Below are 25164 nucleotides of genomic sequence, written 5' to 3'. Positions count from 1 at the left end.
AAGAGTTCATCAGTGGGATCAAAACACTCTGCGCATTCACAACACATTAGAAAGAGTGTTGGGAAATATGAAAGATGAAGGTGGGAGAGGGTTGGGAGGGTTGAACAGTCCCCTCATGGAAAGGGTTTTCTGCAATTTCCTTTACCCCACCATTGACGGCTGGCTACGCCCTACCTTCTGGAATTTTCTCCCTAAACATCTCATTCTCTCTCCTCCTTTTAGACTCTCCTTGAAACTTAACTCATTAAATAAACTTCTGTTCACCTTATTCTAATTTCTCCTCATGTGGCTCTGCGTTAAATTTTTTTTGATACTGTTCCCATAGAGGACATTTTACCAGGTAACAGCACTGTATAAATACAACAAGCTGTTGTTCTTGCTGAAATAACCTGACAATTTCTATAAACTCATGAAAGGAGAAATATTACTTTACTTTCCAGCTTTCCCTCTCTCTCCTCCTGCGCATCCAGCTGAATCCACCCTGCGGCTGGTGGGAGCTCAGGGTCAATTTGCATCCTGGAGGTCAGCTAATAAATTATTGATGTCAATATAAGCAGACAGTGAGTAAAAGTGTTAAATGATGAGAACAGGTTGTATAGACGAGGCTTGTATTCCTGAGTATAGATGATTAAGGGGTAATCTAATTGAGGTGTTCAAGGTGACTAAAGGTTGCTCTTTATCTACTCTATTTCCTCTGGTGGGAGAGTCCAGAACACATGAGTGGCGCAGTGGTTAGCACCGCAGCCTCACAGCTCCAGCGATCTGGGTTCAATTCTGGGTACTGCCTGTATGGAGTTTGCAAGTTCTCCCTGTGTCTGCGTGGGTTTCCTCCGGGTGCTCCGGTTTCCTCCCACAGCCAAAGACTTGCAGGTTGATAGGTGAATTGGCCATTATAAATTGCCCCTAGTATAGGTAGGTGGTAGGGGAATATAGGGACAGGTGGGGATGTGGTAGGAATATGGAATTAGTGTAGGATTAGTATAAATGGGTGGTTGATGGTTGTCACAGACTCAGTGGGCCGAAGGGCCTGTTTCAGTGCTGTATCTCTAAATAAAAATTTTTAAAAAGAACAAGGGGGGCAAACCTTAAAATTCGAGCCAGGCCATTTCAGGGTGATGTCAGGAAGCACCTCTTCACACAAAGGGGAGTGGAAACCTGGAACTCTCTCCCCCAAAAAGCTGTGGATGCTGGGAGTCAACTGAAAATTTCAAAACTGAAATTGATGGATTTTTAATAAAAGCAAAATACTGCGGATGTTGGAAATCTGAAATAAAAACAGAAAGTACTGGAAATACTCAGCAGGTCAGGCAGCAGCCATTGAGAGAGAAACAGAGTTAACATTTCAGGTCTGTGTCACAGACCCAAAACATTAGCTTGATAGATTTTTGTTAGACAAGGTTATTAAGGGTCAGGGAACCAAGGAAGGTAAATGGATTTAAGAGACAGATCAGGCTCAGGGAATGAATTGCCTCCTCCCATTCCTGCTCCTCTGTTCCTATTTTCCAGTGAGCATCTGGTGGAATACTAAGAGCAAGAGGACAAGGGCAGCAGATGCATGGGAACACCACCACTTGCAAGTTCCCTTCCAAGACACACATCATCCTGACTTGGAACGATATCACCGTTCATTGACTTGGGGTTAAAATCCTGGAACTCCCTTCCCAACAGCACTGTGGGTATACCCACCCCACAAGGACTGCAGAGGTTCAAGAAGGCAGCTCACCATCACCTTCTCAAGGACAATAAATGTGGCCTTGCCAGCGATGCCCACATCTCAGGAATGAATAAATTGTTTTAAAAAGCATCAGTTCCAATTCATGCCCATCAGGTGCACTCTTTCCACCCTTTTCCCAGTCCTGCTTCCAAACAATTGCTGCTCCCTGTGGAATATTCAGCTTCACTAATTAAAATGTCGGTCAGACATCCGTGAATGAGGCACTCGGTAGCGCAGTGAGTTAGATACTTGCCAAGGCACCTCCGAGAGCTGGTTCAAATCCAGTTTAGGTTGAGGGGGTGAGTATCTGTCTACATGCTGTTAAGGATGCCACATGGAGTGAAGCTGGGGCAGCACCAGTCCAGTACAAGAAGGACACTGAACAAAGCTGCCCCTAATTTGGTGATGACAGATCGCATGGGATTTCTGGCCAAAAGCAAAAAGGAAAATTCATACATTGTGGCTGAAAGGTGGGTTTCCCTGAAGTATGATTCCTGGGATGGCAGCACTGAAGTATGAAGAGAGATTGGGTCGATTAGGCTTGTATTCGCTAGAGGTTAGAAGAATGAGAGAGGATCACATAGAAACCTACAAAATTCTAACAGGACGGGACAGACTAGATGCAGGAAGGATGTTCCTGATGGCGGGGCAGTGCAGGACCAGGGGTCATAGTCTAAGGATAAGGGGTAAGCCATTTAGGATTGAGATGAGGAGAGATTTCTTCACCCAGAGAGTGGTGAACCTGAGGAATTCTCTACCACAGAAAGCAATTGAGGCCAAATCATTAAATATATTGAAGAAAGAGTTAGATATAGTTCTTAGGGCTAAAGGGATCAAGTGGGAACAGGGTACCAAGTTTGGATGATCAGCCATGATCGTATTGAATGGCGGTGCAGGCTCGAAGGGCCAAATGACCTACTCCTGCTCCTATTTTTCTATGTTTCTATGAACTGAGGTCACTTGTTGCAATGAGAGTGTAGAGGGCGATTTACTCCGTATCTAATCTGGGCTGCACCTGCCCTGGTAGTTAACAACAAAAAGACATAAGAAATAGGAGCAGGAGTAGACCATTCAGCCCCTCGAGCCTGCTCCACCATTCAATACAATCATGGCTGATCTGTCTCAACTCCACTTTCCCAACCGTTCCCCATAACCTTTGGCTCCCCTATAGTTCAAAAAACTGACTGTCTATCTCAGCCTTGAATATATTCAATGACTAGGCTCTCTGGTGTGAAGAATTGCAAAGATTCACACCCCTCTAAGAGAAGAAATTCCTCATCATCTCTGTCTTAAATGGGCAACCCTTTCTGAAACTGTGCCCCCTAGTTCTAGATTCCCCCATGAGGGGAAACATCCTTTCAGCATGTACCCTGTTAAGCCTCCTCAGAATCCTACATGTTAAAGTAAGATCAATTCTAATTCTTCCAAACTCAAATGAGTATAGTCTCAACCTTTCCTCATAAGGTGTTTGATGGGGACAGTGTGGAGGGAGCTTTACTCTGTATCTAACCCGTTGTTTTTTTTTCTCTTTTTAGGGAGCTTTACTCTGTATCTAACCCCGTGCTGTACCTGTCCTGGGAGTGTTTGATGGGACAGTGTAGAGGGAGCTTTACTCTGTATCTAACCCCGTGCTGTACCTGTCCTGGGAGTGTTTGACGGGGACAGTGTAGAGGGAGCTTTACTCTGTATCTAACCCCGTGCTGTACCTGTCCTGGGAGTGTTTGATGGGGACAGTGTAGAGGGAGCTTTACTCTGTATCGAACTCCGTTTTTTTTGGGGGGAGTGTTTGATGGGACAGTGTGGAGGGAGCTTTACTCTGTATCTAACCCCATGCTGTACCTGTCCTGGGAGTGTTTGATGGGGACAGTGTAGGAAAGGTTTCCAACTTGTTTCTTGGGCATAAAACTGGCCACGCTGGAAATGGCTTCTGTGATGGTCAGCATCAGTTAGCTGCCCAGGGTGGGGAGAGGGTGAAGGGGAGCCTTCATAGAATGTTTACAGCACAGAAGGAGGCCACTTGGCCCATCGTGTCTGTGCAGGACAAAAAAAAAGAGCCACCCAGCCTAATCCCACCTTCCAGCATTTGGTCCATAGCCCTGCAGGTTACAGCATTTCAGGTGCACATCCAGGCAACTTTTAAATAAGATTAGGTTTTCTGCCTGTACCCAACTTTGAGGCAGTGAGTTTCAGACCCCCACCACCCTCTGGGGAAAACCCCTCTAATCCTTCTACCAATCACTTTAAATCTGTTCTCCCTAGTCACTGACCTCTCTGTTACAGGCAGTAAAAAAGACAAATGGTAAGTTGGCCTTCATAGCGAGAGGATTGAGTACAGGAACAGGGATGTCTTGCTGCAACTATACAGGGCCTTGGTGAGGCCACACCTGGAATATTGTGTGCACTTTTGGTCTCCTTATCTGAGGAAGGATGTTCTTGCTATAGAGACAGTGCAGCGAAGGTTTACCAGACTGATTCCTGGGATGGTGGGACTGACGTATGAGGAGAGATTGAGTCGGTTAGGATTATATTCGCTGGAGTTCAGAAGAGTGAGGGGGGATCTCATAGAAACCTATAAAATTCTAACAGGACTTGATAGGGTAGATGCAGGTAGGATGTTCCTGATGGTGGGGGAGTCCAGAACCAGGGGTCATAGTTAAGGATATGGGATAAACCTTTCAGGACTGAGATGAGGAGAAATTACTTCACCCAGAGAGTGGTGAGCCTGTGGAATTCGCTACCACAGAAAGCAGTTGAGGCCAAAACATTGTATATTTTCAAGAAGGAGTTTGATATAGCTCTTGGGTCTAAAGGGATCATAGGGTATGGGGCAAAAGCAGCAACAGGTTACTGAGTTGGATGATCAGCCATGATCATAATGAATGGTGGACCAGGCTCAAAGGGCCGAATGGCCTACTGCTGCTCCTGTTATCTATGTTTTCTATGTTTCTAAGGTAAGTAGGCCCTTCCCATCCACTCTATCCAGACTTCAATTCAGGACTGTTATGTGGTTGATGCATTAGACAACACTTGCCAGACACCTTGCCCTGTTGAGGTGCCTTGGCTGCCTCACTTATGGTCTTTGCTGCTCCAAGTGCTTCTATATATATATGGAGTGGCAGAACATTCTATTCTCAGCACAGATACTGTTCAACAAAGGTCTGCTGCAAGGAGTAGTTGGAGCAGATGGTCTGATGAAAGAGACTGATGTTACCTTGGTCTGTGATGTTGGTGGTCCCTGGGACACGGGACACCTGGTGGTACTCTTGCCGCCTCCCCTGCCGCCAGAACAGCTTCGCCCCGTAGTACAGGACGATGGTTCGCATCCAGGTCGGGACAGCCTTCCTCTGTTTGGCGTTCTGGTGGATCATGTTGATGATGATGATGGTTTCAAACAAGCTGGCAACCATGAAGGTGAGAGACACCAGGAAGCAGATGGCTGCAAGAAGAAAGAGAAAGAAATTGCGTTAGATCAGCATGGGTGTTGCAAGTAGAAAAACTGCAGGCTTCAAAATTTCTGAATAAAACAGGCCCTGAAATTCAGCGGAGTTCCAGCCTGTCTCCGGCCACAGCTTTGTCTGTTGAAGTCCTACAGAGTTTCAGGGCAATGCTATCGTTACACTCCAGGAACCCAAGTACAAAATCGAGGGTGACACATCCCGTGCTGTTGTGAGGGAGTGACACACTGTGAGAAGTGTTGCCTTTTGGATGATCCGTCTGCCTTCTCAAGTGGATGTGATTGATCCCATGCTACCATTTCAAAAAAGAGCAAGGGGTAGTTTCCTACATTACAACAGCAAATTATGCTTCAAAAGTAATTGTTTGGCTGTGAAGTGTCCTGTAGAAATGAGAGGTCTTCCTTCTTTTGGTGAATTATATGTACACAGAATCTTGGTTCGAGTACTTGGTGTATTGTGCACAGCTCTGGCTTCCATATTACAAAAAGGACACTGGAGCAAGGATGTCTTACTGCAATTATACAGGGCCTTGGTGTGACCACATCTGGAGTATTGTGTGCACTGTTGGTCTCCTTATCTGAGGAAGGATGTTCTTGCCATGGAGGGAGTGCAAAGAAGATTTACCAGGCTGATTCCTGGGATGGCAGGATTGACGTATGGGTCGAGTAGGCCTATATTCACTAGAGTTTAGAAGAATGAGAGGGGATCTCATAGAAACCTATAAAATTCTAACAGGACTAGACAGGCTAGATGCAGGGAGGATGTTCCCGATGGCTGGGGAGTCTAGGACCAGGGGTCACAGTCTCAGGATACAGGAAATGCCATTTAGAACTGAGATGAGGAGAAATTTCTTCACTCAGAGGGTGGCAAACCTGTGGAATTCTCTACCGCAGAAGGTAGTGGAGGCCAAGTCATTAAATATATTCAAGGAGGAGATAAATATATTTCTTAATGCCAAAAGGATCAAGGGATATGGGAAGAAAGCCGGAACAGGGTACTGAATTAGACGATCAGCCATGATCATAATGAATGGCCGAGAAGGCCTGAAGGCCGAATGGCCCACTCCTGCTCCTATTTTCTATGTTTCTAAAAAGGATTTACAAGAATGATACCAGAATTGAGAGGGTGATACTATCAGGAAAGATTGAACAGGCTAGGCTTTATTCCCCTCATAAAGAAAAGGCTGAGAGCTGACCCGATAGAGGTCTTTAAAACTATGAAAGGGTTTGATAGGGTATGTGTAGAGAAGATGCTTCCACTTGTGGGAGAGACCAGAACTAGGGGCCTTTTATTTTATTCTTTCATGGGGTGTGGGCATCGCTGGCAAGGCCAGCATTTGTTGCCCATCCCTAATTGCCCTTGAATTGAGTGGCTTGCTTCGCCATTTCAGAGGGCATTTAAGAGTCAACCACATTGCTGTGGGTCTGGAGTCAAATGTAGGCCAGACCAGGTAAGGATGGCAGATTTCCTTCCCAAAAGGACATTAGTAAACTACATGGGTTTTTACAACAGTCAATAATAGTTGCAATAGATAAATATAAGATAACCACCGACAAATCCAACAGGGAATTCAGAAGGAACCTCTTTACTTAGAGGGTGGTGAGAATGTGTAACTTGCTGTGTGAGCAGCATAGATGATGTATTGAAGGCAAAATTAGATAAGAATGTAGGAACAGGGGTAGACCATTCAGCGATTTCAACCTGTCCTGCTATTCAATGAGATCATTGGCTGTTCTTGATCCTAACTCTATCCAACTGTTTTGGATCCAAACCCCAATATCTGTGGCAAACAAAATTCTATCACTCTCAGATTGAAATATTATTAATTGAACTCACATCTGCTACCTTTTCCATTTAGACTACTTACTAACCCACCAATCTTTATGTCATTTGTTACACATATTTTGTTTTTAAAAAAGAAAACTTAGAATTCTGTGTGTTTAAAAAACTGAGAAAAGAATTTTTTTGCTCAGTGGATACTAACTTGCCAATAGTTGGAGTTCCAGCAATGTTTTGAAAGGAAGTTCATAACAACAGTAGAACTTTATGGATGCTTTGAAAGGAAGTTGAACTTATACAAGGACAGGGAAGCCAGCAATTTCGAAGAAACCACAGGGGTTTGACCGTTCTTCAGAGCAGCTTTTGAGTGACAGGGGAAACACTGTGTTTGGACATGTGACCATATTCAGGAAGGTTCTTTTTTCACCTAGGACCCTTTAAAAAGCCTGTGAATTGTACAAAGGGCAGGCATTTGAAATCTTTGCTTTGACCTGCCTGGAGCATGGGGAGGAAGACCCAGAAAAGTGTTACCTCTCTCTATCATGGAGACTTGCATCTCTTGAAAAGGAATCCTGCATTTGAAAGATTCCTATTGCCTCCAGTCTCTGAAGAATTCCTGCATCCAGAGTGGTTCCTGTCACATCCTGTGTTTTGGGAGATTCTAAAATCTCAAGAAAGCTTCTACTGCTAAACTGCTGTTTTTAAAAACCAAACAGACTGGTTGCTGCATTCCTGCTGAAAGACCTGTGTGATGCCTGTTGCAGCCAAATTGCCTTGAAAGCCTACCCAACATAGAATGTTCATCAACCTCGCCTGGAGAGACTTCAAGTGGCATCCAATATTCGACTCTGGGACACCTCACTGTACCGAAAACATCCTACTAGAAAGTGATCAACTCAATTATTTTCATCTTTCCTTCTATTCCTAAGAAACAGCTGTAAACCAAAATCCTTTTTGCCCAGTTAACTGTTTTTTTTAATGAAGTGTGTGTACATGAGGGTTAGGGAATTAAGGGGTTTTCATATAGATTTATCTCATTAGTAGTTAAAACCTATTATTTCTTTTCTCATAAATAGTTAATGCTGTTGTTGTTTAAAGAAACCCAGCTTTATTCTGGGGGAGGGGGTGGGGGGAACTACAGTGTTTAATTTGGCTATTCTTTGGTCGGTGGGAAACTTTATTTGATATGCTATGAGCTGTGGAGTAGTGGGACTGAATTAACAGTGCATTACTCCCGCTTTGGTTGTAATACATTGGAAAACTTGGATATATGGCTCTTTATTGTGTTGTCTAAGTCGTTAATAAATATAGAGAAATGTTGAGGGCCCAGCACAGAGCTCCAGGATCAATAGTTACTTCCTTCATGATAAGTACACAAGGGAGAAAGGAATAGAGGATATGCTGATAAGGTGGAATGAAGTAGGGCAGGAGGAGGTCCGTATTGAAAATAAAGACCAGGATAGACTAGAGGGGACAAATGGCCTGTCACTGTGCTGTAAATTCTGTGCAACTCGATGTACAAGAATACTGGAGCGTTCTGAGGGGTGATAGGTAGTGGAGTGGAGGGAAGTAGGACCCCACAGAGGTGGCAGAGCAGAGGGAGTAATTTGGGTCATAGGCTTGGAGGAAGCAGCAGCTCACACTGAGCCCAGTGTTGTATGTAGTAAACACCAGCCACATGTGTCTGATTGAGAATCCAAATGTGATGAATTACACTTCTGATTAGGAAATAAAAAATGAGTAATAGACACCACCATTGGGCCTAGATCTCATTACCTCATATTCACATGGCATGTGAAGTCGAATCTTTGTGTATTTGATGGTAAAACAGTAGGAGACAAAGCAGAGAGTAAAGTGTTTTTTATCGTTGTGAGTGCTTTACTTCCTTGCTTCCTGAATAGTGGTAGATGTTTGCTCAGTAAGTCTACACCTGGTGAAGCATTATGTGATTATGTGTTTAGAGAGTTTGTGTAAGGCGTATTATGGAGAAATAGACAGACGCACAGACAGTGTGCAACTGCTGCTTGTAGGGAGAAGTCCGAGTGTGTAGCTGACCTTTCTGATCAGCAGTTGGTGCCCAGAGAGGGTGATTGGGTACAGCCCTGTGGCAGCAAACATTGGCAGGGAACTCTGTACAAGCTGAGAGCTGGGACGGTGGAACTCCAGGCCTTACCTATCAGCGGAGTGTGGGTCGAGTTACTGGGCAACAAGTCCTTCACGATGATGAGGAACACTGAATACCCCAACATGAGGGCCATCTTAAAGGAGGCTCGGTCAAAACTGTGAGTAGGCAGGTAGAAGCTCATGATGTCGGTCATCATGAGAAAGGCGCTGGGAATGAGCAGGTTCACAACATAAAACATCGGCCTCCGCTTCATTGTCACCTGCAGGGAAAGAGAGATGAGGAGTTGAGGGTTTGCTACAGTAACTCAGCAATAGCAACTTTGTAAACCCAGAGATAAATAAGAGCAAATAGAAAACTTAGTTGAGTAACCGCATTCATCACAGAATCGATACAGTGCAGAAGGAGACCATTCGGCCCATCGTGTCCGCACTGGCTCTCTGAAAGAGCGGCTCCCTCAGTTCCATTCCCCTGCCTTCTCCCCACAAACCTGCACATTTTTCCTTTTCATAGAACTGTCTAATTCTCTTTTGAATGTTTCAATTGAACCTGCCTCTATCACACTCCCGGGCAGTGCATTCCAGACCTTAACCACTCGCTGCATGAAAATGTTTTTTCTCATGTCACTTTTGCTTCTCTTACCAAATACTTTAAATCTGTGCCCTCTCGTTCTCGATCCTTTCACAAGTGGGAACAGTTTCTCTCTATCTATTCTGTCCAGACCCCTCATGATTTTGAATACCTCGATCAAATCACCTCACAGCCTTCTCTTCTCCAAGGAAAACAGTCCTAACTTCTCCAATCTATCTTCATAACTGAAATTCCTCATCCCTGGAACCATTCTCATGAATCTTTTCTGCACTCTCTCCAATGCCCTCACATCTTTCCTAAAGTGCGGGGCCCAGAACTGGACGCAATACTCCAGCTGAGGCTGAACTAGTGTCGTATACAAATTCAACATATTTCCTTGCTCTTGTACTCTATGCCCCTATTAATAAAGCCCAGGATACTGTATGCTTTACTAACTGCTCTCTCAACCTGTCCTGCCACCTTCAATGATATGCACATATACACCTAGGTCCCTCTGCTCCTGCACCCCCTTTTGAATTGTACCCTTTATTTTATATTGTCTCTCCATGTTCTTCCTACCAAAATGAATCACTTCACATTTCTCTGCATTGAACTTCATCTGCCACCTGTCTGCCCATTCCACCATCTTGTCTATGTTCTTTGAATTTCTACACTATCCTCCTCGCAGTTCACAATGCTTCCAAGTTTTGTATCATCTGCAAACTTTGAAATTGTGCCCTCATGCTTCAGAATTTTAAAATTACAAAGGGTTGATGTAGAGAAATTTCCACTTGTGGGGAGACCCCACAAGAAACAGGGATCATAAATACAAAATAGTCACCAATAAATCCTAAAGGAAATTCAGGAGAAACTTCTTTACCCAGAGAGTGGTGAGAATGTGGAAGTTGCTATCACAGGGAGTGGTTAAGGTGAATAGTATGCATTCAAGGGGAAGCTGGAAAAACACATGAGGGAGAAAAGAATAGAAAGATATGCTGATAGGGTGAGATGAAGAGGGGTAGGAGAAGGCTAGCATGGAGCTGCTGGGCTGAATGGCCTATTTCTGTGCTGGAAATTCTACGTAATGCTGGATAATATTTAATTATATTCACTTCCATACCCACCTGTAAGGATTGCAGAAAGGAATTAATAGATAAATTAATAGTTGATTTTTTTAAAATTCCAGGCAGAATTTATCCCCTCATCTCTTGAAGTAGCTGACCCTTGAAGGAATGTCATTCTACAGGTGTGGGAACCCCTTGGTACCTCACCTTACAGGCCATCCTCATGTGTGAATGCTGACAGGGCTATTAAACTGTGGAAGGCATCACAGCAAGGCCCAATCCTGAACCTCAGGCAGCTTTCCAATACAACCATTTTTCAGCTAATGTCACTAGATAGCAATCAGAAGTGGGAACCCTGGCTGTTTGTTTTTGACTCCTCTCCCTATCTTGAGTGGTACCAGGATGAGGGGCTTCAATTATGTGGACAGACTGGAGAAGCTGGGATTGTTTTCCTCAAAGCAGAGAAGGTTAAGGGGAGATTTGGCTGGGGGAGGCGGTGGCATAGTGGTAATGTCACTGGACAGCCTAATGCTCTGGGGACATGGGTCTGAATCCCACCACAGCAGATGGTGAAATTTGAATTCAATTAAAAAATCTGGAATTAAAAGCTAGTCTAATGGTGACGATGAAACCACTGTCGATTGTTGTATAACCCCATCTGGTTCACTAATGTCCTTTAGGGAAAGAAATCTGCCGTCCTTACCTGGACTGGCCTACGTGTGACTCCAGATCCACAGCAATGTGGTTGACTCTTAAATGGCCTAGCAAGCCACCTCAGTTCAAGGGCAATTAGGGATGGGCAATAAATGCTAGCCTAGTCAGTGATGCCCACATCCCACAAACAAATTTTTTTAAAAAATTAACAGAGGTCTTCAAAATTATGAGGGGTTAGAGTCTGAGTTATACAGCACAGAAACAGGCCCTTTGGCCCATCATGTCCATGTTGACAATCAAGCACCTATCCTAATCCCATTTTCCAACTCTTGGCCCGTAGCCTTATATGCTATGGCATTTCAGGTGCTCATCTGGATATTTCTTAATTGTTGTGAGGGTTCCTGTCTCTACCACCCCTTCAGGCAGTGGGGAAAGAAATTTCCCTCAAATCTCCTCTAAACCCTTACCTTAAAGGTATTCCCCCAGGTTATTGACATCTCCGCTAAGGGAAAAAGTTTCTTCCTATCTACCTTATCTATGTCCCTCATAATTTTGTATACCTCAATCAGGTCCCCACCTCAGCCTCCTCTGCTCTAAGGAAAACAGCCCTAGCCTATCCAGTCTCTCTTCATAGCTGAAATGCTCCAGCCCAGACAACATCCTGGTGAATCTCCTCTGCACCCTCTCCAGTACAATCACATCCTTCCCAGAGTGTGGTGACCAGAACTGTACACAGTACTCCAGCTGTGGCCTAACTAGCGTTTTATACAGCTCCATCATAACCTCCCTGCCCTTATATTCTATGCCTCGGCTAATAAAGGCAAGTATCCCATATGCCTTCCTAACCACCTTATCTACCTGTGCTGCTGCCTTCAGTGATCAATGGACAAGTACACCAAGGTCTCTCTGACCCTCTGTACTTCCTAGGGTCCTACCATCCATTGTATATTCCCTTGCCTTGTTCGTCTTCCCAAAATGCATCACCTCACACTTCTCAGGACTAAATTCCATTTGCCACTGCTTTGCCCATTTTACCAGCCCATCTATATCGTCCTGTAATCTAAGGCTTTCCTCCTCACTATTTATGACACCACCAATTTTTGTGTCATCTGCAAACGTACTGATCATACCTCCTATGTTCACGACTAAATCATTAATGTACACTACAAACAGCAAGGGTCCCAGCACTGATCCCTGTGGTACACCACTGGTCACAGGCTTCCACTCGCAAAAACAACCCTCGACCATCACATTCTGCCTCCTGCCACTAAGCCAATTTTGGATCCAATTTGCCAAATTGCCCTGGATCCCATGGGCTCTTACCTTCTTAACTAATCTCCCACACGGGACCTTATCAAAAACCTTACTGAAGTCCATGTAGATGACTGCTTTACCCTCATCGACACAGCTAGTCACCTCCTCGAAAAATTCAATCAAGTTTGTTAGACATGATCGCCCCTGACAAAGCCATGCTGACTATCCTTGATTAATCACTGCCTCTCCAAGGGGAGATTTTTTCCAATAGTTTCCCTACCACTGATGTTAGACTCACCGGCCTGTCATAGCCTGGTTTATCCCTGCTACCCTTATTGAATAATGTTACCACATTCACTGTCCTCCAGTTCTCTGGCAGCTCTCCTGTGGTCAGAGAGGATTTGAAAATTTGTGTCAGAGCCCTGCTATCTCCTCCCTTGCCTCACATAACAGCCTGGGATACATCTCATCTGGGCCTGGGGATTTATCCACTTTTAAGCCTGCTAAAACTGCTAATACCTCCTCCCTTTCAATGCTAATTTGTTGGAGTGTATCACAGTCCCCCTCCATGATCTCTACACCTACATCGTCCTTCTCCATAGTGAACACAGATGAAAAGTAATCATTTAAAACCTCCCCTACGTCCTCCGGCTCCACACACATATTGCCACTTTGGTCCCTAATGGGCCTTGCTCTTTCCCTGATTATCCTCTTGCCCTTAATATACATATAAAACACCTTGGCATTTTCCTATATCTTACGCACCAGTATTTTCTCATGCCCCTCTTTGTATCCCCCCTACACTTTCTATACTCCCCTAGGGCCTCCGCTGTTTTCAGCCCTCAGAATCTACCATAAGCCATCTTTTTTCCTTACCCAATCCTCTATATCCCTTGAAATCCAGGATTTTAGTAGACTAAATAGGTAGAATAGGAAGCTAGGTAAAGATGGAGATCTTTAATCTCCACTGTTAATCAAGGATGGCATTGGTGCAATAGTTAGAGATGACTTTGATTCAGGAGATCAGGATGTAGAATCGGTTTGGGTGGAGATGAGGAATAGTAGGGGTAAGAAGTCACTGGTAGGAGTGGTCTACAGTCCCCCTTACAGTAATCACAACGTAGAACGAAATATATAAGAAGAAATATTGGGTGCTTGTGATAAAGGGACAGCAATAATCATGGGTAATTTTAATCTGCATATAAACTGGAAAAATCAGATTGGCAATAGTACCTGGATGAGGAGTTCATAAAATGCTTTTGTGATAGTTTCTTAGAGCAGCATGTTCTGGAACTAACCAGAGAGCAGGTTATATTAGACTTGGTATTGTGTAATGTGACAGGATTAATTAATGACCTCAGAGTAAAAGCACCTCTAGATAGCAGCAACCACAATATGATTGAATTTTACATCCAGTTTGAAAGAGAGAAGAGTGGGTCTAAGATTAGTAATTTAAACTTAAATAAGGGTAACTATGTGGGCATGAAAGCTGAGCTAGCTGAAGTGAACTGGGTTACTAGGCTTGGAGGTAGATCAATAGAGAAGCAGTGGCAGACATTTAAGGGGATATTTCAGACTACTCAGAATAGATATATTGCTACTATAAAGAAAAATTCGAAGGGGAGGGCCCACCATCCATGGTTAACTAAAGAAGTTCAGCATCAAACTTAAAGAAAAGGTATATAATTGCACAAATATGAGTGGCAGTTCAGATGATTGGTCAGAATATAAAGAACAGCAGAGAATGACTAAAAGGTTAATCAGGAGAAAGAAATTCGAGTATGAGAGGAAGCTAGCTTGAAATGTAAAAACGGTTAGCAAGTGTTTCTAAAGGTATTTAAAAAGGAAAAGAGTAAGTGAAGTGAGTGTTGGTCCTCTAGAGAGTGAGAATGGGGAGTTAATAGTAGATAATAAGGAAATGGCGGATGCAATGAACAAATATTTTGCTTCTGTCTTCACTATAGCGGATACAAAAAACATTCTGGCAATAGTTGTATATCAGGAGGTGGAAGGAAGAGATGAATTTGGTGAAATTACAATCACCAGGGAAGCGGTACTGACCAAACTGATGGAGCTGCGGGCTGACAAGTCCCTGGGTCCTGATGGACTTGATCCTAGGGTCTTAAAAGAGGTGGCTAATGAGGTAGTAGATGCGTTGGTGTTAATTTTTCAAAATTCGCTAGTTTCTGGAAAGGTTTCATCAGACTGGAAAGTCGCAAATATGACCCCTCTATTCGAGAAGTGGGGGGGGCGGTGGAGGCAGAAAACAGGTAACTATAGGCCAGTTAGCTTGACGGTGTTAGAACCGATCATTAAGGAGGTTCTAGCTGGGCACTTAGAAACCTCAAGGTAATTGGGAATAGACAGCATGGTTTTGTGAAAGGGAAATCATGTTTAACCAATTTGTTGGAGTTCTTTGAAGGAGTAACATGTGCTGTGGATAAAGGGGAGCCCATTGACGTACTGTACTTGGATTTCCAGAAGGCATTTGACAAGGTGCCACATAAAAGGTTATTGCGCAAAGTAGGAGCTCATGGTGTAGAGGGTAACATATTAGCATGGATAGAAGATTGGCTGGCTGGCAGAAAACAGAGTATGCATAAATGGGTCCTTTTCTGATTGGCAGGATGTGACGAATGGAGTCCCACAGGGGTCTGTGCTGGGGCCTCAACCTTTTATAATTTATATCAATGACTTAGATGAGGAGAGCGATGGCTTGGTAGCTAAATTTGCAGATGACACAAAGATAGGTAGGAAAGTATGTTGTGAAGAGGACAAAAGGAGCTTGCAGACCGATATAGATAGGTTGAGTGAGTGGGCAAAAATCTGGCAGATGGAGTATAATGTGGGAAAATGTGAAGTTGTTCACTTTGGCAGGAAGGATAAAAAATCAGAATATTACTTAAACGAAGAATGACTGCAGAACTCTGAGGTGCAGAGGGATCGAGATGTTCCAGTGCAGGAGTCACAAAAAGTTAGTATGCAGGTACAGCAGGTAATAAAGAAGGCTAATGGAATGCTATCCTTTATTACAAGAGGAATTGAAAATAAAAGTAAGAATGTTATGCTTCAGTTGTACAGGGCATTGGTGAGACCACATCTCGAATACTGTGTGCACTTTTAGTCTCCTTATTTAAGGAAGGATGTGAATGCGTTGGAGGCAGTTCAGAGGAGGATTACTAGATTGATACCTGGAATGAGCGGGTTGTCTTGTGAGGAAAGGTTGGACAGACTGGGCTTGTTTTCACTGGAGTTTAGAAGTGTGAGAGGAGACGTGATTAAAGTTTATAAGATCCTGAACGGTCTTGACAAGGTGGATATGGAAAGGATGTTTCCTCTTGTGGGTGAGTCCAGAACTAGGGGGCACTGTTTTAAAATTAGGGGACGCCCTTTTAGGACAGAGACGAGGAGAAAATTATTTCTCTCAGAGGGTTGTGCGACTTTGGAACTCTCTGCCTCAGAAGGTGGTTGAGGCGGGGACATTGAATATTTTTCAGGCGGAGGTAGATAGATTCTTGCTAGGCAAGGGAATCAAGGGTTATGGGGGTAGATGGGAGTGTGGAATTCGCAACACAAACAGATCAGCCATGATCGTATTGAATGGCAGAGCAGGCTCGACGGGCCGAATGGCCTACTTCTGCTCCTAATTCCTATGTTCATATGTTTCCAGTGGCAAGAGACAGGTGGAATATAATGTGAATAAGTGTGAAATTATCCACTTTGGTTGAAAAAACTGACAGTATTTCTTAAATGATGAGAGTTTGGGAAGTGTTGAAGTCCAAAGGGATCTGTTCATGTGTCACTAAAAGCTAGCATGAAGGTGCAGCAAGCATTTAGGAAGGCAAATGGTATGTCGGGCTTCATTGCAAGGGGTTTTGCATTTAGGAGTAAAGAAGACTTGCTGCACTTGTACAGCGGCGTGCTGAGACCGCACCTGGAGTATTGTGTACAATTTTGGTCTCCTGATCTAAGGAAGGATTTACTTGTCACAGAGGAAGTGCAACAGAGGTTCAACAGAGTAATCCACGGAATGGCGGGATTGTTTTATGAGGTGAGATTGAGGAACCTGGGCCTGTATTCTCGGGTTTTGAAGAATGAGAAGTGATCTCATTGAAACTTACAAAATTCTTAAAGGGCGTGACAAAGTGGATGGAGATCAGATGCTTCCCCGACTGGTGAGTCTAGAACCAGGGGATATAGTCTCAGAATACGGGGTAGGCCATTTAAGATTGAGATGAGGAGGAATTTTTTCACACAGAGGGTGGTGAACGTTTGGAATTCTGTACTCCAGAGAGCTGTGGAAACTCAATCATTGAGTATGTTCAAGACAGAAATCATTCGATATCTGGATACTAATGACATCAAGGGATATAGGGATAGCACGGGAAAGTGACATGGAGGTAGATGATCAGCCATGATCTAACTGAATGGCGGAGCAGTCTCGACAGGCTGAATGGCCGACTCCTGCTCCTATGTTCCTGAGAGGGTGGATAACCAGAGGACAGGTGATTTAAGGTGATTGGGAAAAGAGTTAGAGGGGAGAGGAGAATTTTTTTTTTTAAGCAGCGAGTTATGATGATCTGGAACGCGCTGCCTGAAAGGACAGTCGAAGCAGATTCAATAGTAACTTTCACAAAGGAATTTGATAAACACCGGAAAAAGAAAAATTTGCAGGACTGTGGGAAAAGATCAAGAGGAATGGGACTAATTGGATAGCTCTTTCAAAGAACCAGCATCGACATCATGGGCCAAATGGCCTCCTTCTGTGCTATATGGTTCTGAGCCTGGGTGTGCAGAGGCCCATTGAAGTCCTCTAGCCCCCAAACTACAGTTTCCGCAGAGATCAGCACAAGTTAAGAGCTGAACCTGGAAGCTCGATTACTCACTGCCTTATTGCGTTGAACTATGGTGAGAGGAGTAAGGAATCAGGATGATTTACCTCCAAGGATATTAAATGAAAGCGTTGCCAGTCTGCCAATAAGGCCTTCTCATAAGCCTCAATCTGGATGAGTTCCCATTCTCCTTTGCTTGCAAATATTTTCTTGGATTTAGAGGTTATCTCCTCAGAGGTCTGTTTGAGATGTAGTTTCATGTCCTCATCTACAAAACAAAAAGTTCAGTTAATCATAGAATCAGATGTTTACAGCACAGAAAGAAGCTATTCAGCCTATTGTGTCCATACCAGTGTCCAGTTGCCATCCAACCTAAGCCTACTTAGAAGAAAGAAAAATTTGGCTTTCACAACATCGGGACATCCCAAAGCACTACACAGCCAATTCCTTACTTTTGAAACAATCACTGTAGTAATGTAAGAAATGTGGAAGCCAATTCGAGCACAGAAACTCCCACAACTAGCAGTGTGATAATAACCAGATCATCTGTTTGTGCTGCTGGAAAACCCAATGCGCAAACACTCCCAGGGCAGCTACAACACGGGGTGGGGGGAAAGAAATAGGGTTAGATACAGAGTAAAGCTCTCTCTACACTGTCCCCATCAAACACTCCCAGGGTAAGTACACCATGGGTTAGATACAGAGTAAAGCTCCCTCTACACTGTCCCTATCAAACACTCCCAGGGTAAGTACACCATGGGTTAGATACAGAGTAAAGCTCCCTCTACACTGTCCCCATCAAACACTCCCAGGACGGGTACAGCTCAGGTTAAATATAGAGTAAAGCTCCCTCTACACTGTCCCAACAATAGATCTTAAACCCAATATCAGAAGAATGACCCCTATTCCAGAAACACGGCTCTTATCCTTTCTGCACACTAACCACCTTCTCTACTCCCCAGGTAAGATTGCCCAATTTGGAACAGTTTTAGTGCTGTATTCTAAACCTCATCAATAGTTGGGTTAACTCAATCAGCTATGTCTTCACTAGAATATGATCTGTCGGATCTCTGAACACTTATTCCGCGTTCTTGCTGATACCTTTAAGTTAAGGTGTCTAACATTAAGTTACAAATCTCCATGTTAGAACTCAAACACAATAAGACACTTCAGTGACTCTTTACCACAAAAGGTGATGGACGCAGCTGTAAGTGGACATTTCTGAATGTCGAAGGGGAAGTACAAGATGTTGAGGTTACAGGAGCTGACGATCCTCAGGGGTTTTCCATAGATTACCTGTCCTGTGTGATGCACGTACAGGTACGAGGTCTCAGGTGATTTATCCCCGTCAACCCTGTTTCAAATACAAGGAATTAAATCTGTTAACGTGTCCAGCCACCTCTTTACTGTCAGCTATTTAACACATAGATCAGGAGTATGGGAAAAGGGACCACAGTTTCAAATTGATGAGCTGATAGTTTAGTATCAGCTGTAGCTCAGTGGGTAGCACGCTTGTGCCTGAGGGGGGAGGTCATGAGTTCAAGCCAGACTCCAGAGACATGAATCCATAGTCCAGGTTACACTCCCAGTGCTACACTGTCAGAGTTGCCATCTTTTAGATGAAAGATGAATGAACTTTCCACTGGGCAGGTTGGTATTAACTCATACCAGAATGAGAGAGTGTGTGCATTTGGGTATGGATGTGTGCAAGTGGACAGGGAAGTGCTTCTGGGTGTGCACTTGCCTATGTGTGTGCAGATGGGTACAAGTCTAAATGTTTGTGTGTAAGGGAGGTCTATGTATGTGCAGGAGTGTGTTTGTGTTTGCAAAAATGTGCCTCCAACTAGAGGTGGCAATCCCTCTGCTGGAATCATTGATCAAGTGGGGGCACAGCTGGTGTGCAGGAAAATAACAAGTGAACATTTCAGGCAGGTGAAATACTCGGAGTGAAGCATTGAGGAAAAGCCTCAAAGCTGAGATGGAGAGGCTGTGCACCCCCGGCCCTGGCTGAGAAATGGTGATCTGGTGAGAAGGCAACGTGCTAATGTTCACTTACGTCTCAATGATGAAGGTATCAGGAAGCCAGAGCTTCTCAGTAGGCAGAGCCACACGCTCCTTCCCACTGAAGTTTGATGGATCCCACACCAGGAAATCATGAAACCAGCTCTGCAAGAGAAAGGTGATGTCTTTATATAGCCTGTAATAGTGGGAAAACATGTCCAATTCTAAGCCTTTACTGGTTAGTATAACTCGCAGTATTGTGGCTCTGCAGGGCAAGGTAAGGCACCCCCACCCTCCTCGTCGCAAACCAAGCTGCAACTTCCCAATCTCAGATATAACTGGAGGCATAGCTCAAGAGAAGGGGAAGAAAGTTTTACATTTCTACAAATGTTGCTGCCAAAAGAGTTAATAGCACTTGCGTAAATGCCACAGCAAATTCAGGCAAGGGCAGATGTATGATTAAATGTGGAAATCAAGGAGTAACTGTCAGAGGTGAGACACTCTGCCATGCAATTCATGAAAACAGCATCTCAAAAACATTGCGTGAAGTTCCTGTAGCTATGCAGTATATAACGAATTCAGTCATTTCAAGTCTAAGTACCCTTTTAACAGTGTGGTAAGTGTTAATTACTGCCTGTCAACCTCTCTGGCACGAAAAATTAACTTTAACAAGTGTGGCGTCTCATTCCTTCAGGCTTTAATTGTTGAAGATATCAAAGGTAAATTTCAACATACAAAAAATTATTTTCTGCTCTTTCTCTCACTCCAATCCTTCTTGTCCTCTCTATTTTGCTTTCTGTACCTGATTTGACATTGAATTCACCATTCTAACTTACACAATCCTTCTTCAGAACTGATGTTGTTCATTTCACAATCCTTTGTAATGATTGGTGATGCACAGTTGCTTGCCCTGTTCACTCAGATCCCGGACACCCTGTCGAGGACACCGCACTTTCAGCAACTTGCAGTGCAAAATATCATGGAGGTCAAATGGGTTACAAGCAAATCTAACTAATGGCGGGTGCTGTTCATTGACTGGTTACAGCAAATTCTGGACCTATCTATAGTGCATCTCACAACCCGAGGACATCCCAAAGTACTTTGCAGCCAATGAAGTACTTTTAGAAATGTAGTCACAGTTGTAATGTAGGAAATGTGGCAGGCAATTTGCACACAGCAAGCTCCCACAAAAAGCAATGTGACAATAACCAGATAATCTAGCATTTTCTTAGTGATGTTGGTTGAGGGATGAGCACACCGAGTCTGAAGGTTGTAGCTATTAAGCCCCACTCCAGAGACTTGAGCACATGATCCAGGCTGACACTCCCAGTGCGGAACTGAGGGAGTTCTGCACTGTTGGAGGTGCTGTCTTTATAATGAAACGTTAAACTAAGGCCCATCTCCTCCCTCAGGCTGTGAAAGATGATTTGCAAAGGCAATTCTTTCTTTCTCTGGCCAAACTCAATACCTTACCTGTTCCATCCAGATGTAGGTTGTCAGAATTTCTTGCTTCTCATCCTTAGAGTAAAAGTAAAATAAAAAGGCATAAAAATTTAACATCTGACAAGTTTAGCTAAAGCTTCTCCAACGTGTAAGAGCGTGGATTTCGAAGGTCTCCATACCAGGCCCAGTATCGCGTGGAGATAAATGGTGAGATTGATGTCCAATGGTTGACTGAAGTTTTTCACCGGACGAGTTGCTTTATTTTCAAAAACGTCAGCAAACATCTTTATAAACCGCGCTCCATCGGAGTCAGAAAGACCGAGGTGGGAAAAGTTGCCTGGAAATGAAAAGCAGCTGAAATTACTTTGCATCAGCTTATCCGACATGCAAAAGAACCAGAGAGGAGATGAGAAGAATTTTTATTTTCACAGCAAGTTGTTCAACAAGGTTGAAAGGGTAGTGAACACAAGAAATAGGAGCACGGATAGGCCATTCAGCCCCTCAAGGCTGCTCCACCATTCAATAAGATCATGGTTGATCATCTACCTCAACTCCACATTCCCACCTTATCTCTTGGATCCCTTAGTGAGAAAAAAAATCTAGTTGGCCTCTGTCTTGAATATATTCAGTGACTGAGCATCCACAGCTCTCTGAGGCGGAGAATTCCAAAGATTCACAATCCTGCAAGCAGACTCAATAGTAACATTCAAAGGAAATTGGATAAATACTTGAAACATAACAATTTTCAGTCTTTGGGAACAATGGGATTAATTGGTTAAGTCTTTCAAGGAATCGGCAAAGGCATGACAGAATGAACAGCCTCCTGTGGTGTGTCATGGAAGGGTATTTTTGGTGTTTAAAAACTAAAGGAGATCTGTGAGCCTTTAAGACTGAGAGTTATTTGTCCCTCTGGGAACGATGTGTGCAAGCTGCAAGCCTGTTTCCTAGGCAACAGCAAGAGACAGTGGTCACATGCCATATTGTATTAGTTTGACTGTGTGTAAAGACTGTCTGGAACCATTTTGATCTGGCAGACTAGTGAAGCATGCTCCTTGAAGGAAGAATCACAGCAGAAAATCTACATTGGCCTATAGGTTGTCTGTTGCCTAAAGAGGAAAAGACCCCTGTAAAAGGAATCTTTGGATTGTTGGAGGTAGCAAATTCCTTTTTACTTCCAGTCTCTAAGAAGTCTCTGCCTCAGGAATGACTTTCTGTTGCCTTTCGTGTTTCTGGAAGTTCTGGAAAATCAATAAAGTTTCTACTGATAGACTGCTAATTCAAAAATCTAAATAGACATGTTGTTATACTCCTTGCTGAAAGATCTGTGTGACACCTACTGCAGCCAAAGTACTGTGAATGCCTATCCATTACAGAGTATTCATCAAATTCGCCTGGAGACTTCGAGTAGCATCTGTCTATTTGATTCTGGGACACCTCACCAAACCAGGAACGTAACCTGCCAAGACTTGCAACCCAGTTGCTTTATCATTCCTAAGAAACAGCTCCAACTTAAAACATCATTTTAGAACCAGTTAACCATTGGTTTTTGAATGTATGTGTGTGTGCATGAGGGTTAGGAGAAGTAAGAAGTTATAAAGTCTTTTCAGACATGGATTTATCTCAGTATTGTTTAAGATTTAGTTTATTAATAAATAGTTAATTTGTTGTTGTTTAAATATACCTGGTTTAGTGCATTTTATTCTGGGGGTTAATAAAGTGTTTAATTTGGCTAATTTTCTGGTAAGGAGGAAACTTTAATAATATACCGTGACCTGTGGAGAAGTGGGACTGAATTGACAGTGCATTGCTCCCGCCTCGATCGTAACAGGTCTAAGAGTCAATGACTATATGAAAACCACTCATCATCTTGGTGTGTTAGAGAAGTGATAGTAGAAATGGTTAGCATTTACACAGACACAATCATATGTTCAAAGCCCTAGAATGGATCTAGAACCCATAAATATCTGACTCAAAGCATGAGAGTGCTACTCATTGAGCCACTAAGTAACTTGCTATAAGTTCAAGACAGCAGCAAAAGCTGTGATAATGCTCTTTTAGTGAACATGTTCATACTCTGGTATGTTCACAGATAGAATACACAAGGGGCGGCACAGTGGTACAGTAGTTAGCACCGCAGCCTCACAGCTCCGGTTTCCTCCCGCAGCCAAAGACTTGCAAGTTGGTAAGTAAATTGGCCATTGTAAATTGCCGCTAGTGTAGGTAGGTGGTAGGAGAATTGAGGGAAGTTGGCGATGTGGTAGGAAATATGGGATTAATGTTGGATTAGTATAAATGGGTGGCTGATGGTTGGCACAGACTCAGTGGGCTGAAGGGCCTGTTTCAGTGCTGTATCTCTCTATGACTAAGTGGGGAGTTCTAATGTTTACTGACCTGCTAAGTGTCAGCTGTGGCTCAGTAGGTAGCACTCTTACCTCTGTGTCAGAATGTTGTGGGTTCAAGTCTCACTCTAGAGACTAAGCTAACACTTTCATACAGTACTGAGAGTAATAGTTGAGTTTTTAGTTTAGAGATACAGCACTGAAACAGGCCCTTCGGCCCACCGAGTCTGTGCCGACCATCAACCACCCATTTATACTAATCCTACACTAATTCCATATTCCTACCACATCCCCACCTGTCCCTATATTTCCCTACCACCTACCTATACTAGGGGCAATTTAGAATGGCCAACTTACCTATCAACCTGCAAGTCTTTGGCATGTGGAAGGAAACCGGAGCACCCGGAGGAAACCCACGCAGACATAGGGAGAACTTGCAAACTCCACACAGGCAGTACCCAGAATTGAACCGGGTCGCTGGAGCTGTGAGGCTGCGGTGCTAACCACTGCGCCACTGTGCCGCCCTATCAAAATTGTCATCTTTCATGTGAAATACTAAACCAAGGCCCTGTCTGCTCTCAGTGAATGTAAAAGATCCCATGGTATTATTTCAAGAGGAGTAAGTGAATTAGTCCTGGCCAATATTTATCATTCAATCAACATCACTAAAAAACAGATTTTCTGGTATTATCACATCGCTGTTTGCTGGAATATACTGTGTGCAAATTGGCTGCTGCATTTCCAACAAGACACCAGTGACTACATTTCAAAAGTACATCATTGGTTGTAAAGCACTTTGTGATATCCTGAAGTCAAGAATGGCGCTATGGTAATGCAAGTCCGTCTTTTCTCACTAGACATTTAGCGACTCCAAAACCTGCAAGCACTTATTATTTCCTCCTGTGTTGGTAAACTTGCTGGTCTACTGGGGTGATTACAGAACTAGCCCTATAGTATCAATCCCAAACTAAACCCACTGCTCCGCCCTCTCCCCATAGCCCTGTATCAATCCCCAAACTAATCCCACTGCCCCACTCTCTCCCATAGCCCTGTATCAATCCTAAACTAATCTCACTGCCCCACTCTTTCCCCATTGCCCAGTCTCAATCCCAAACTAATCCCACTGCCCCATTCTCTCCCCATAGCCCTGTATCAATCCCAAACTAATCCCACAGCCCCACTCTCTCCATAGCTCTGTATCAATCCTAAACTAATCTCACTGCCCCACTCTTTCCCCATAGCCCAATCTCAATCCCAAACTAATCCCAGTGCCCCACTCTCTCCCCATAACCATGTATCAATCCCAAACTATCCCACTGCCCCACTCTCTCCCCACAGCCCTGTAGCTCTCTCCATAACCCTGTATCAATTCCTAAACTAATCCTACTGTCCTGCCCTCTCTCCATAACCTCGCTCTCTATAATGTTTAACCAAGTCATCACTGATTTCCTAACCGGCAGAAAAAGTCTCCACTTATTCACTCGTTTGAAAACCTATCATTTTTTTTTATAAAACCTTGATCAAATCTCCTCCGAGTCTTCCCTGTTCCAACGGAAATAGTCATGTATTTCAAACCAGCCCTGAGTTCTTACCCTCAAACAGACAGCTGAACATTATGGAGAGAAGGAAGGAGCTCCGATGAGTCCTGAAGCGGAACCCAGTGTAACTGTTGACAGCCATTCTTTTCAACTAGTGTTGATGCCACAAAGGGACATTTTATAGCAACGCCCTGGCCATCACCATGGTTATTGAACTAGCTCAGTCCAATTAACCACTAGATCATTAATCTTTATACTCCTGTTTCTTTGGTGACAGAATTACTGGGTTCCTCTCCAGTCTTGGTGATTGGATTATTAAGTTTTGGTTCATTAATAATTAGCTCCAGAGAAGTGGAAATGTACAATGGAAAATTTGGGTGTAGTTGTACAGTTTCAGCA

The 25164-nt window shown here is 43.7% G+C and overlaps 1 protein-coding gene across 11 annotated transcripts in view; it reads right to left on the bottom strand.

Annotated features, from left to right (window-relative positions):
• LOC137375470 (5-hydroxytryptamine receptor 3A-like) overlaps positions 1-24935 on the bottom strand; it is a 90808-nt gene extending 65873 nt beyond the window's left edge. For 10 of the 11 annotated variants that reach the window (XR_010976002.1, XM_068042761.1, XM_068042768.1 and 7 more), the window contains exons 1-8: positions 24820-24935; positions 21068-21225; positions 20919-20963; positions 19501-19610; positions 18629-18798; positions 17552-17712; positions 9122-9332; positions 4926-5150 (exon numbers count right to left, since the gene is read on the bottom strand). Coding sequence is in view for 10 of the 11 variants with exons in the window: in XM_068042761.1 (XP_067898862.1) it covers positions 4926-5150; positions 9122-9332; positions 17552-17712; positions 18629-18798; positions 19501-19610; positions 20919-20963; positions 21068-21225; positions 24820-24907 (1168 nt within the window). In the remaining variant the exon portion in view is untranslated. Of the gene's footprint in view, positions 1-9; positions 1265-4925; positions 5151-9121; positions 9333-17551; positions 17713-18628; positions 18799-19500; positions 19611-20918; positions 20964-21067; positions 21226-24819 lie in introns of those variants that run through there. The other variant, XM_068042762.1, reaches the window with a different exon arrangement.
• Positions 24936-25164: the final 229 nt, after the last annotated feature.

The sequence above is a fragment of the Heterodontus francisci genome, chromosome 11 (assembly GCF_036365525.1).
Source record: "Heterodontus francisci isolate sHetFra1 chromosome 11, sHetFra1.hap1, whole genome shotgun sequence".
NCBI classification, from domain to species: Eukaryota; Metazoa; Chordata; class Chondrichthyes; order Heterodontiformes; family Heterodontidae; genus Heterodontus; species Heterodontus francisci.
The sequence above is the reverse complement of the archived record's forward strand: the minus strand, read 5'-3'. Positions and strand labels throughout refer to the sequence as shown.